The sequence below is a fragment of the Hypanus sabinus genome, chromosome 10 (genome assembly GCF_030144855.1).
Source record: "Hypanus sabinus isolate sHypSab1 chromosome 10, sHypSab1.hap1, whole genome shotgun sequence".
NCBI classification, from domain to species: domain Eukaryota; kingdom Metazoa; phylum Chordata; class Chondrichthyes; order Myliobatiformes; family Dasyatidae; genus Hypanus; species Hypanus sabinus.
The window spans coordinates 24,951,348-24,966,358 of record NC_082715.1 but is presented as its reverse complement, the minus strand read 5'-3'; the positions used below and the strand labels follow the sequence as shown (position 1 = coordinate 24,966,358).

At 41.2% G+C, this 15,011-nt stretch overlaps 1 protein-coding gene across 2 annotated transcripts in view; it reads right to left on the bottom strand.

Annotated features, from left to right (window-relative positions):
- Window positions 1-15,011, bottom strand: part of rspo3 (R-spondin 3) — a 108,405-nt gene that overhangs the window by 61,198 nt on the left and 32,196 nt on the right. For both annotated transcript variants that reach the window (XM_059981519.1, XM_059981518.1), the window contains exon 4: window positions 13,716-13,913. In XM_059981519.1, the coding sequence (XP_059837502.1) occupies window positions 13,716-13,913 (198 nt within the window). The remainder of the gene's footprint in view (window positions 1-13,715; window positions 13,914-15,011) is intronic.

The following is a 15,011-nucleotide window of genomic DNA, read 5'->3' as shown; positions in this document are numbered from 1 at the left end:
AGATTCAAAACTTAAACCAGGCCAAAATTAATAAAGCATATTTGGGACAAAAATAATAAGAGGTAAACAGCAGAACCCTGAGGACATGCTGAGTTTAAATTGTGTGCAGTTCACTTTTGGTGAGTTCAAGCCTTGACCCTTCCGCGTATGTGAAATATAAACACTACAGCCCAAAGGATACAGTAATTAGTTTTGAGTTAATTTTAAAAGGCTGCAGCCTGCTGGATAATCATGAGAGAAAGGTCATTAGCTACATTGGTGTCCATTTCCTATGCCCACAGCTGCCATACTGATCTGTGCTACCAATACAGCCCAGTTCCAGTCTGTAAGCACTCTGACCTAATCATAATCTGACTGGACCAGGGTCTCGGCTGGGAATTCAAATGTTTTTCTTTTATGCTGAGGAGAAATTTAAGACAAGAGCTGCTCTGCAATAAGGTTAAATTACAGACATAAAACACCCTTTAGTATTTTTACAATTCATTGCCAATTACACCATAAAAAGTTCAACACTGGGCATTGCAGCTGCAAGATTTATTAACTTTCTTTTCCACCTTTGGGAAATAACTCAGTTCAACTCTGCCAGTGGCTGTTTTTATTTAATTCATTATATTTCAAACTTGCACAATCAAACTGCAATTTCTTACTGTTATGATTTTGTAGGCTGCAGCCTTATATTACACACTTTTTTTTTGATTGAATAGGATCTACCTTAATGTATGACTTCTGAGGTTTGAGAGCTCTTGGCCAGCTTCCCTGGCTCATCCAGCAATATTTGACACAGTACTAGGAATATAAGCCAGGGACCCATTTGTCAAATCTTATTGAGGCAAAAAGTAATCTACACTCTTTATCAAAACGTATTAGATTACTAAGACGACCAGGCAAGTTCCTGTTCTTTTTATTTCTTTGGTAAGTTAGAACACGGATTGCGCAGGAAGAAATTAATTGCATCAGCCATATTTATATGAAGCCTTTTTGAATTTAGTGTATTTCTAAATTTGCTAATGAATTCAATTAAAACTGCCCCAGAAGGCTTCAGAACATAATTCTTCATTTTTGCTAATTGCCTAAATAATTTGGTCAAAACTCTAAAGTTCCAATAAGATTGTATGTTTGTTGTCTTGTATAAGTTGGGGGGGGGGGCAGCTGCATTGCTAGAAAATGATTCATATTATGATTTTACATAATGTGCTGTGACATATGTGCTTGTTTAAAAATGGGAGTTGAAAAATATTTATTTACATTTTTTCACATAAACTCTGTGAGATTGAATTTCGTTCCATTTCTAACAATTTGGAGTAGTGATTTTTTGAATGCTGCGTGGGCAAATTACTGTTACCTGAATGACCTACATGTACTGGATTTGAAATAACTTCAGCGGATGTCAGCTCGAAACCTCAGAGACAATCCCAAATGGAGAAAGTAAATTATGCTGAGATTGCTCTGAACTAGAGTTGCTGCAGATTAGTAGCACTGAGTTTCCAGAGGGGAACATAACAACATCCCAGAGCTGTTCTAAAAAAAAGCTTTTGAATGGCAAACGGGGAATTCAGTAAATGGGATTTACATTTCTGAGACTTACTTTCTACACAAGTGCCAAATATATTCTTTCAATTAGGCTAAACTTAAGATGTTTGTGAGTTTACATTTGTGAAGTTTTATGATGCATTGTCATTCATGGTTAAGAGTTAACTGGGTTGAGCAATATTAGCTTCTCAGGCAATGTCATTAATTTTAAATCAATACAATTAATTGTGCTTCTATAAGGTGAAGACATTTTGAAACAGTTATTCTGCTTACAGAATAGTTATGAAACACCTAAAAATCCTATCCTGTTGTAGCTTTGTCACAGTCTATTTCCATTTGTGCAACAACCTGATCATTCCTCCATGCTAATCCTTCCCACTAATTAAGATCTTATCATCACATCTAGCATACACAGGCTAGTTGTTGAGAGAAAGGAGATGTTAGTACAGAGGTTCTTTACTTTTCACCCACTTCTTCCTAATTAAATTTGATTCCAGTTTCAATAAGAACTAAGCAACTAAAAGATAAGGTGTATGGTAAAAGAAAAAGATTTACATTCATATAGCTTTCATCAAAATGCATTGTGGAAATTCCATGAACCAGCACAACTAGATGCTTCTATTTTTTCAGCATTTTCACTGGTCCTCTCACTAGTTCATATGAAAAGTCTTAGCGTTTTCTAAGAAATTTAGACATTGATTGTTGACGTTCATGTGCTTGCTTGGAGCACTGAGTAATGGTTGTACTGTTGGGAATGTTAGAGATGCAGTGCTAAACCAGGACTATGTCGACTCTCGTTACTTAACTCCAAATATAAATAATAATAGGATGTGGCAAAGAGCTTTATATCCAATTAACAATTATTGATGAAGTGTTTCTTCCTGAAACGTCGTCACTACCTTCTCCCATAGATGCTGTCTGGCCTCCTGAGTTCTGCCAGCATTTTGTGTTTTTAACAATTATTGAAATTTAATTCAGGAAAAGCAACAACTGAATTGCACAAAGCATAATCCTATACACACCATAAGATATAGGAGCAGAATTAGGCCAATTGACCCATCGAGTCTGCTCCGCCATTTCATCATGGCTGATCCATTTTCCCTCTCAGCCCCAGTCGCCTGACTTCTCCCCAATCAAGAATATATCAAGCTCTGCCTTAAATATACATAAAGATGTCCTCCACAGTTGCCTGTGGCAAGGAATTAGACAGATTCTCCGCCGTCTGGATGAAGGATTCCTCCTCATCTCCATTCTAAAAGGACACCCCTCGATTCTGAGGCTGTGTCCTCTGGTCTTAGACTCTCCTACTATAGGAATCATCCTCTCCACCTCCACTCTATCAAGGACTTTCACCATTCGAAAGGTTTTTAATGAGGTCAGCCCTCGTTCTTCTGAAATCTAGTGAAAACAGGCCCAGAGCCATCAGACGCTCTTTATAAGACAAACCATTCAATCCTGGAATCATTTTCGTGAATCTGCTTTGAATCCTCTCCAGTTTCACCACATCCTTTCTAAGATAAGGGGCCCAAACCTGCTCACAATACTCCAAGTGAGGCCTCACCAGTGTTTTATAAAGTCTCAACATTACATCCTTGCTTTTATATTCTAGTCCTTTTGAAAGGAACGCCAGCATTGCATTTGCCTTCCTCACCACAGTCTCAGCCTGCAAATTCTGCATCTCAGTTTTTTGTATTTTTTCTCCAATTAGAAAAGAGTCTATGTTTTCATTTTGAGGCACGACTGCGCAGGTGTGTGGACGTCAGTGAGTTAGACCGGCTGGAAGAATTTAAAAAGAAGACAGCTTTAAGGAGCAGGCGACAGAGAAGCGGGTGACGGAGTGAAGGGAGTCAGAGTAGGAGGGCTTTGGCTCAGCAGGGCTTCGGCAATAATGGGTTGAGGCAAGGTAAGGTACTTGTGAAGAATAGGGACAGAAGGTGTGTCTGTGAGGCCAGTGTTCTGTACTGGGTGTCAGATGTGGGATGTCCGGGAGACTCCCAGCCTCCTGGATGGCCACATCTGCGCCAGGTGCATTGAGCTGCAGCTCCTTAGGGTACAGAGAGTACCCCTGTGGCTGTCCCCCTTAACAATTAGTACTTCTGTCAGAGTTCTTTCTGTTCTTTTGTGGGGGAGGGACCTACCTGGGGGCAGAAACAGTGGTTGTGCCTCTGGCATAGAATCTGGCCCTGTGGCTCAGAAGGTTAGGGAAAGGAAGAGGATGGCAGCAGTGATAGGGGACTCTATAGATAGAAGGTCAGACAGGCGATTCTGGGGATGCAAGAAAGAAACACGGATGGTAGTTTGCCTCCCAGTTGCCAGGGGCCAGGATGTTTCTGATCATGTCCACGATATCCTGAAGTGGGAAGGAGAACACCCAGAGATTGTGGCAGGACCTCAAAGGTAATAATCTTGGGATTACTGTTTATGCCATGTGACAGTGAGTATAGGGATAGAGTGAGGTGGAAGATAAATGCATGGCTGAGGGATTGGAGCAGGGGGCAGGGATTCAGATTTCTGGATCATTGAGACCTCTTTTGGGGTGGGTGTAACCTGTACAAAAAGGACGGGTTGCACTTGAATCTGAGGGGGACCAATATCCTGGCAGGGAGGTTTGCTAAGGCTATTGGGGAGAGTTTAAACTAGAATTGCTGGGGGTTTGGGAAATGAACTGAAGAGACGTTAGCTACGGCTATGTCATCTTTCATTTAGAATATTCTTCCTCTTTGGGATACATATATATATATATATATATATATATATATCCTGGGCCTTCCAAATTGCTCCCAGGAATTCCAGCCATTGCTGCTCTGCCGTCATCCCTGCCAGTGTTCTTTTCTAATCAATTCTGGCCAACTCCTCTCTCATGTTTTTGTAATTTCCTTCACTCCACTGTAATACTGATACATCTGACTTTAGCTTTTCCTTCTCAAGTTTCAGGGTGAATTCGATCACATTGTGATTATTTACCCCTAAGAGATCTTTTCCTTTAAGCTCTCTAATCAATTCCAGTTCATCGCACAACACCCAATTGAGAATAGCTGATCTTCTTGTGGGCTCAACCATAAGCTGCCCTAAAAAGCCATCTCATCGGCACTATAGAAATTCCTCCTCCTGTAGTCCGGCACCAACCTGATTTCCCAATCTACCTGCATACTGAAGTCCCCCATGACTATTGTAACATTGCCCTTTTGGCGTATGTTTTCTTTTTTTTGTAATTTATTTTTTATTGAAGTTCATTGAACAAACATTTCCATAAGATGTATTTCAGAAATTGTACATATATATCATATATATCACAGACCTCCACAAAGTATTTATCTGAGGTATACACTTATAGAAAAAAGTTGAAAAGAAAAAACAAGCAAGAGGAAAGAACTATGTACAAGTAGGGAGTGATTTTTTTTTTACAACAGGTTCATTGATTTGTGAGAATAAAATCAGGCCTATGAGACATTATGTAGTTAAACCATTTTTCCCAGTATGTATCAAATTGTTCCAGCTTATGATTTACAGATGCTGTTATCTTCTCCATTTTGTAAATGTTCATTGTAATTTCCATCCATGTACTTAAAGTTGGGCTCTCCTGTGATAACCATTTCCTAGTAAGAGTCTTTTTACCAGCCACCAACAGTATATTCATTAAATATTTATCTCTTTCACCATTCTTGAGGTATACATCCAAAATATATGGTCTTATTCTCTAAGGGTATTTCACATTTAAAGATGTCTTGTAGGGCATTGTGCATGCCCCTCCAATGGTTTTTGATAACAGGGCAGTCCCAAAAAATATGATAATGATTTGCATTTTGATTTCCACAATTTCTCCAGCAAAACAGGGAGGTTACTAACAATGGGATTTCTGAGAGGGTGTAATAAAATATTTTATCAAGTTTTTCCATCCAAACTCCCTCCATTTCTGTGAACTGGTACACTTCCATTGATATCTCCATATTGTTGTCCATTCTTCCTCAGATATAATTATTCCTCCTTCCTTCTCCCATTTTGTTTTAATGAATGAAGTCGAATGTGTTTTAAGATTTGACAACCCCTTATACATGCTTGAAAATGATTCTACTACCATTATCTGAATTATATGCTTTTCTAAAGAGCTCTATCAAGCATGTATTTGCCTTGGTTACATTTTTAAGCGTCTTATTAACATATTGTCGCGTCTGTAAATACCAATAAAAATCTTGTTTTTCTAATAAGTGTTTCCCTTTAAGCATTTCAAAACTGAACAGTGTTCCTTCTTTCATTATGTTGCAAAGAACTGTTATTGCTTTAGCTGTCCAGTCCTTAAATCTAGCATCCAATTTATTTGGTGTAAAATCCAAGTCATATGCACACCATTTAAGAATTGCAATTTCTCCCTCTAGATTATATTCTTTTATAGTAGTTTTCCATATTTTAAGAGTCAATTTCACCCATGGGTTATCAATAGTATTTATGTACCTTTGTAGGTTGTTATCAGCCAAAATTGCTTGTATGGGGATGGGAAGTACCCGCTCCTCAATGTTTTTCCATTGAGCGTCATATGATGGGTTGCACCAACATATCACAGCTCTCAACTGTGCTGCAAAATAATAATCTCTAAGAGAAGGTAGGCCCCATCCCCCCTTTTCCTTTGCTAATTGCAAAGTTTTGAGACGAACTCTAGGCCTTTTACCCTGCCAAATATACCTTGATAGCATCTTGTTCCATTCATTGAATTGATTTTGAATCATCTCTATTGGTAGGGTCTGAAAGAGATATAACAGTCTGGGCAGGATATTCATTTTGTAGACTCAATCCTTGAACTGAGACTGAAAAAAGGAATCAGGTTCTATCTTGCCACATCTTCCTTAATTTTTTTATATAAAGGCTGATAATTTTGCCAAATCTTTTGGCATAATGATGCCCAAATATTTGAAAGACTCTGTTGGCCATGCCCAAGGGTATCGACTTTCAATTTCTCTTGGTGGGCTATAGTAATATGAAACTAATTGGGTTTTATCTATGTTGATCTTGTATCCTGATAATTGACCATATTGTTCAAAGTATTGCATCAATTTAGGCAAAGAGTATGTTGGTTGCCCTAGATAGATCAAAATGCCATCCACATAACAAGCCAATTTATGCTCTGTCCCTTTAATAGTAATTCCCCTGATATCTTCATTTTGTCTGATGCATTGAGCTAATGGTTCCAGATATAACGCGAAGAGTAGTGGTGATCATGCACAACCCTGTCTTGTGCCCCTTTCTAGGGTAAGACTATTTGATAAATATCCATTGATTTCATTCCTAACAGGATTGTCATATAGTGTCTGTACAGTTTTAATAATTGTGTCTTGGAAACCAAATCTATGTAAAACTCTGTAAAGAAAATTCCAATTAACCAAATCAAATGTTTTTTCAGCTTATCACTATTGCTTTGATTTTATTTTTTTGTATATGATCCATAATGTGAAGCGTCCTTCATATATTGTCTTGTGTCTGGCATTGTCGTATAAAACCTGTCTGATCATTACGTATCAGTATGGGTAGAAACTCCTCTAATCATTTGGTCATGATGGAGGTAAATAATCTATAATCTACATTAAGAACGGATATTGGTCTAAGTGACCCGCATTCCATTTTATCCTTGCCTTCTTTCGGTACAGCTGAGATTATTGCTTCCTTCCAACTGGGTGGCATTTGTGCCTTTTTTAGAGCCCAGTTTAGTGTGGTGAGTAAAACAGGAATTAACTCATTGGCATATGTTTTCTATCTTTCATTGTAATCTGTTGGCCACATCCTTACTACTTCGGGGGTCTGTATCCAACTCCCATCAGGGTCTTTTTGCCCTTGCAGTTTTCTATCCACAATGATTCAACACCTTCCAACACTATGACATCTGTTTCTAATGATTTGGTTTCATTTTTTATCAAGAGATCAATGCTGCTCCCTCTGCCTTCCTGCCTATTCTTTCAAAACAATGTGTATCCTTGGACATGAAGCTCCCAGCTATAACCTTTCAGCCATGATTCAGAATGCCTGCCTATGTTATACCTGCTAATCTGCAACACTGCTCCAGGTTCATCTACCGTGTTCTGTATACTGTGCGCATTCAGATACAACACCCGTATTCATCCTTTTCAAGTTTGTCGTACCCTGCTCAAACTTTTGAATCCTAACTTTGTTTAAGGTCATATCAACATCTGCCTCCACAACCTCTCGACTAACTGTTCTGACATTGTTTCCTATCCCCTTAATTCTAGTTTAAACCCCACTGTGCAGTATTAACAAACCTCCCCACTAGGATATTAGTCCCCCTCCAGTTCAGGTGCAAACTGTCCCCTCTGTACAGGTCCCACCTTCCCTAGAAGAGAGCCCAATGATCCAAAAATCTTATGCCCTTTCTCCTACACCAACTCATCAGCATGTATTAAACTATACAGTATAATCTTCCTTGTTCTAGTCTTACTAGCATGTGGGATGGGTAGCAATCTTGAGGTCATAACCCTTTAATTTAGCATCATCTCCCTGAACTCCCCATGCAGAAGCTCAGCACTTGTCCTACCCATGTTGTTGGCACCTCTATGGACCATGACTTCTAGTTCACTCTGTCGCTTAAATATGTGACGGCATTGTTGACTGAGAGATGTTCACCAAGTTGAACTCCCCTGTCTGCTTTGAAACACTGTGATGAGATTTATTTGAAGTAGAGACTGTAGACATGACCCTGCTTTAGCATTGCATGTGTAATATTCCCAACAATGCAACAATTCTTCAGTGCTCCATGGGAGAAAATGAATGCCAATGAACATTGCTAAATTTCTTAGAAAGCTGTAAGATTTTTTATGTGAACTATTGAAGGAACCAGTGGAACTGCCAAAAAAAAAGAATACAGTTGTACTGGTTTTTGTTTATTTCTCAGAATTTTCTCAAAGGCACATGGTGGCCTTTGGATGGACTTTTGTTTACAGAATCTCTAAGGTCATTGGGAATATGGTGACTGGCTTGCTGAATGAATGGGGCAATGTATGAGTGTGTACATCTGGTATGACTTTTATATGTTATTACACCAGACATGACTGTTTAGTTCAGGGTAACTGCCTAAATCCCTCCATCATTTTGGGGGATTTTAACTAGGCCAGCTTGATAAAGTCACTAAGTTATCAACAAATAACTTGTAGCACCAGAGGAAACAACGCACTGGACTACTGTTACACTGAGATGAAGAATGCCTACCGTGCTATTCTACGCCCTCACTTTGGAAAGCCTGATCACCTGTGATCACCTGGCTGTACAGGCAGAAACTGAAGACTGCAGCAACAGTAGTGAGGACAAGAAGGGATGGACAAGGGAAGCACAGGAGCACCTACAGAACTGCTTTGAATTGGCGGATTGGACCGTATTCAGGGTTTCACCTTCGTTTGAATGAATATGTTGCATTTGTCATTGACTTCATTAAAACGTGTGTGGATAAGTGAGTACCTATGAAAACTTGCTGTACACTCCCAACCAAAAGTCGTGGATGAACCAGGAGGTTTGTCGGGCTGAGGGCTAGATCTGCGGCCTTTAAGTCTGGCGACCCAGGTCTGTACAAGAGAACTAGGTAGAGTTGCAGAGGACTACTTCAAGAGCTAAGAATCAATTCTGCGAGAGGTTAGAGGTGACGTCAGATGCACATCAGCCCTGGCAGGGTTTGCAGGCCATTACTTCCTACAAAGCAAAACCCAACATTATGAATGGCAGCGATGCTTCACTACCAGACGAGCTCAACACCTTTCATACACGCTTTGAAAGGGAGAATAAAACTACAGCTATAAAGGTCCCTGCAGCACCCGGTGACCTTGTGATCTCTGTCTCGGACACCGACGCCAGGCTGTCTTTCAGGAGGATGAACCCTCGCCAGGTGGAGTACCTGGTAAGGCTCTGAAAACTTGTGCCAATCAACTGGTGGGGGCATTCAAAGACATTTTCAATCTCTCATTGGTATGGTTGGAAGTTCCCACCTGCTTCAAAGGGGAAACAACCACATCACAATGTCCCAAGGAGAGTAGCGTGAGCTGCCTTAACGACTATCATCCATTAGCACTCGTATCTATGGTGATGAAGTGCTTTGAGAGGTTGGTCATAGCATGAATCAACTGTCTCAGTAAGGGCCCGGACCCACTGCAATTTGCCTATTGCGACAATAGGTCAATGGCAGACATGATCCAAATGGCTCTCTGCATGGCCTTAGAACACCTGGACTATACAAACGCTTGTGTTCATTGTGTTCATTGACTACATAGCTCACCATTTAACACCATCATTCCCACAGTCCTGAGTGAAGAGCTACAGAACCTGGGCCTCTGTACCTCCCTCTGCAACTGGATCTTCGACTTCCTAACCGGAAGACCACAATCTGTGCAGATTGGTAACAACATCTCCACCTCACTGACAGTCAACACTGGTGCACCTCAGGGGTGTGTGCTTAGCCCACTGCTCTGCTCTCTCAACACCCATGACTGTGTGGATAGGCATAGCTCAAATGCCATCTATAAATTTGCTGATGATACAACCATTGTTGGCAGAATCTCAGATGGTGACAAGAGGGTGTACAGGAGCAAGATATACCAGCTAGTTGAGTGGTGTCACAGCAACAGCCTTGCACTTAACGTTAGTAAGACCGAAGAGCTAATTGTGAACTTCAGAAAGGGTAAGACTAGGGAACATAAACCAGTTCTCATAGAGGGATCAGGAGTGGAGAGAGTGAGCAATCTCAGCTGCCTGTGTGTTAATATCTCTGAGGAGCTAACCTGGTCGCAACATATTGATGCAGCTATAAAGAAGGCAAGACAGTGGCTATATTTCATTAGGAGTTTGAGCAGATTTGCTTTGTCACCTAAACCACTCGAAAACTTCTAGAGATATACTGTGGAGAGCATTCTGACAGGCTGCATCACCGGCTGGTATGGGAGGGTATTGCACAGGAAGTAAGTTGCAGAAAGTTGTATACTTAGTCAGCTCCATCATGGGTACCAGGCTCTGTAGTATCCAAGACACCTTCAAGGTGTGGTGCCTCTGGAAGGCAGTGTCCATCATTAAGGATCCCATTATCCAGGACATACCCTCTTCTCATTGTTACCATCAGGAACAAGGTACTGAAGCCCAAAGACACACACTCAGCAATTCAGGAACAGCTTCTTCCCCTCTGCCATCTGATTTCTAAATGGACACTGAACCCATGAACACTACCTCACTACATTTAGAACAGAGATGCGGAAAAATTCCTTTAGCCAGTGGGTGGTGTGTATGTGGAATTCATTGCCACAGACTGCTTTGCAGGCCAGATCATTGGGTATATTTAAGGGGGAGGTTGATATTTTCGTGATTAAACAGGGCATTAAAGGTTACAGGAGCAAGGCAGGAGAATGGGGTTGAGAGGGATAATAAATCAGCCATGATGGAATGGTGGAGTTGATCCAATGGGCTGAATGGCCTAATTCTGCTCCTATGTTTTGTGGTCTGAAGGAAGCAACTTTAAGTATGTTTTAGTCCAGGACTCTATTGCACTTGATAAACAATGGTTAGATGGGCTTGGAAGGGATAGAGAAGTCTTTCAGCTATCAGACAGACTCACAAGGATAAAAGGCTGTATGGACAAACAGGGATTTGATTCTTGCCACCCATGAGATGGAAGTGTAACTTGTATTGAGAGTGGAAAGGATACAGGCCACTCTCTCCTGAAGGGAAGCTGCCATGAGAGTGGAGCGGGTTGTAAATCACAGATGTGGCAGTGTCTTTAATTCATTAGGAGTTTGACGAGATTTGCTGTGTTGCCCAAGACTCCAGCAAATTTCTACAGATTTGCTGGGAACAGCATTCTGACCTGGTATGAAGGATGCAATGCATAGTATTGGGCCGTCGGTGTTGAGTCTCAATAACCTGACACACACCCATAAGCACCGACTCTTGCGCACACACACACACACACACACACACACACATTCTCCCTCACTATATTGACTCCCTCACAAACACCGACTCCCTCTTGCACACACACTGATTCCTTTGTACACAGACTTACTCTCTTATGCACACTCTCTTGACTTTCTCAAAATACTTGACTCATTGCACACACATGGACACTCTTGCATGCACTCATGCACACTACCAACTTCCATGCACTGACACACACTCTCTCCTCCCCCACCCCCAGCATTGGCATGCCTCTCTCTCTCACATTGATGTGGTCTCTCTCTGATTTTCTTTCACATGATTCTCACACTAACTCACTGCCTTGCACACATTAGTACACAGACAGAAATCCACCAATTCTCTTTTCAAAGATATTGACTTTTTGTCACACTCAGACTCTCTCCTCTCCCTCTGACACACAGACTCTCAGGGTCTCTCTCTCTCTCTCTCTCTCACACACACACACACACACACACACACACACACACACACACACACACACACACACACACACACACAAACACTCTCTCTCACACAGTAATATTCATTTTTACTGTTTGCTGGTGGAGAGAGAGAGGGGAAGAAAAAAGAGGGGGAGAGGGAGAAGGAGAGGGAGAGAGTGAGTGTGAGAGAGAAAGAGAGTGTGAGAGAGAGAGGGGGGTAGAGATATACAGCATGGGGAACTACTGTGAGGATAGTGCTGAAGTCAGAGAATGGGGAAAATGGGGAAGGCCACACAACTGCCCTTTACCAATGAATGAATTGCCTGCAGAGGTCCAGGGAAGTTAGCTCAGTCCATTGGTAGAGGGCAGCTGTGTGAACAGGGTCAGTGTGGTCTGAGAGTGAATGAAACAGTACTCTCCTTCCCCACCTTTCAAGCTCTCAGCATCAGTTGTCCCCTTTCCTTCCTCAATCCCTACTGAAGAATGATAAATGATAGTCAAGGAAGGACAAAATCTGCCTCTCAACAGGAGATGGCCATTATTTAGTAGGTATATTATGTTCTAACAACTAAAGCTTATGTTTATTATCTCCCTAAAAGTGAATACGCTTGTTGATTTTTACAAATGAATGTTAGTAATAAAAAATCTATATTAATTTTGAACTATTTTACCAGTCAAGTCTGCACTCCAGGAGTTCAGTCCCCAGTGGTTTTCATGATGTGAGAGATTACTGGGATAGCCTGCAGAGTCAACCATGACATTTCCAGAGATATGTAGCAGTTAGTTCAGAGAGGAAGACAGTCTAAATCTGGGATCAGTGACAGACTGTCCTATGTGAGTAGCTCAAGTTCAAAAGCAACGTGAACGGTGACTTGATTGTCACAGGACCCATAGGGCTGGCCACAAACATCGATGGCAGGCCCAGTGAACAATTAGGGGGAGTGACTCTGCAGAAGATTCACGGGTGTACTATAAAAGAATCCCTGGTGCAATTCTGTTAACCGAACCCCGGGTACAATTCTGTTTTCAGAACCCTGGCTGCAAGTCCATTAACTGAATCCCAGGTGCAATTCCGTTAACAGAGCCCTGGGTACAATTCATTTGAATTAAAACTTCATGTAACAGGGAAGCTTCAGTGCTCTTCTTAAAATGTCCCTCAGATTCAAGGTTGGCCTGATTGCATCCTGCTTTCCTGTATTCTGGTGTGGCGGATCACAAAACACGCTTCTTGGCTGCTATTGCCAGGAAGATCACAATTCTTTTCAAAGCTATTCCTGGCCTTTTTTTTCACAGCACAGTAACGCAGCTGAACAATTTTGGATTTTCTGAACACGGACAGTAAAGTGTTTATGATCATTCAGAGAAGCATGATGCTAATTGTCTGCTTTCCACAAAGGGCTTGTATACTGAATAAATATACCATATGTTATTGATTGTTCAAAGTCAGCAATTTGTTTATTAAGTCACTTCAGATGTTTCTGATGCCACTTCAACAGGATTCCTACTTTGCATAACCACTTGACATATGTTTGCCATAAGCCTGAGATTATGTGGTCTTTCATCAGTAAAAGAATATTACAGTTAAATATTGAAAGAGTAATAGTTTACTAGATATTCACATGAAAAAGTAAATGGCTACTTTCCTAACTGACTAAAAATTAACACGGCATGCAATCTTGATAATAATTATTCTGGTAATAATCACTGGTAGTGGTAGTGATATTCAGTTACTTGAGGCATATATGGTTGTAATATTTTAGAATGATGGAGTTGGTTACAGAGATGATGCATGGTTAGGTCTCACAGAAGTCGTCTTACCTTTCTGTCCTGGCGGGCAACGCTTTTTCTGCACTGTGCACTTCCTTCTCTCGGTGGTCTTTGGACAGAGGTTGCCATGTGCTGATGGTTTCTGCAGAATGTCCCGACTCCTCGTCTCAGTGCCCTTGCGAAAACCACACGTCTTCCCTCGCTTTGTACATGGACCCCATGCGTTCCACTCACTCACTTCACAATGCACTGTGAACATTATTGAGATACAGCGTGAAATAGGCCCCTCCAGTCCTTCCAGCCCAGCAACCCCTGACTTAACCCTAGGCAATTTACAATGACCAATTAACCTACCTACCGGAAAGGAAACCAGAAGAAACTCACACAGTCATGTATAATGTGTAAGCTCCTGACAGGCAAGGTGAGGAATTGAACGTGGGTCGCTGATACTGTGAAGCATTGTGCTAACCACTGTGCTACTGTGCCACCCCAGTTGTTCTATATCCTATTTATTTATTCATTCTCAGTCAAATTTACCTTACCACCAACATCCTCCCCTCCCTCAACTTCCTTGGATTGCTAAATCTGCTCATCATCACTGGGTTAGCAGCTTCATGTACAATGGATGGGAATGTTCTGAGAATAAAAATGGGATGACAGTAGGATGAGTGGAAATGGATATTTGATGATGCTATGGATATGGCCTCTTTTCTGTGTCGTTTCAATGTATGGACACAATGCCTCTACCAGAATGTAAGGTAGGGCATTGAATAGATTGTTCAACTAAAATCTATTGCTGATATTTCACATCAGAGTTATTTTTTTACAATGGGTCATTGAATGATGACAAGGAATAGAAATTCAAATCAAATCAAATGAAATCAAGTTTAATTATCATTCAAGCCATAAATAGATACTAATGAATGAGACAGTGTTCCTCTGGGGCCAAGGTGCAAAACATTCAAAATAGCAAGCAAACATTCAAAAACAGCGAGTAACATAATCAAAATAGTGAGGAAAGAAGCATATTCACTCAGAAGAAAGAACATATATATAGTCCAAGTCTCTGGGCAACAATGTCTGGTAGTTGATGGTACAGTCCTCCAGACGCACGCAGTCCAGCCTGTCATTCCAACACGCAAACAGGAGAGGGCAGCACCTATGGGAGAGGCCACACCCCAACCCAGCTCAGACGCCATGTGTAGGCTTAAGGCCGCGTCCTCGCCACAATCAAGGCCACACAGCTGCCAAGTCATCTGTCGCCCCACCAGACAAGGTTGCAAGTGAAGAGTCTGAGACAATTTCCAACATCTCACACATGTAGTACAATCTGCAGTACTACATTGA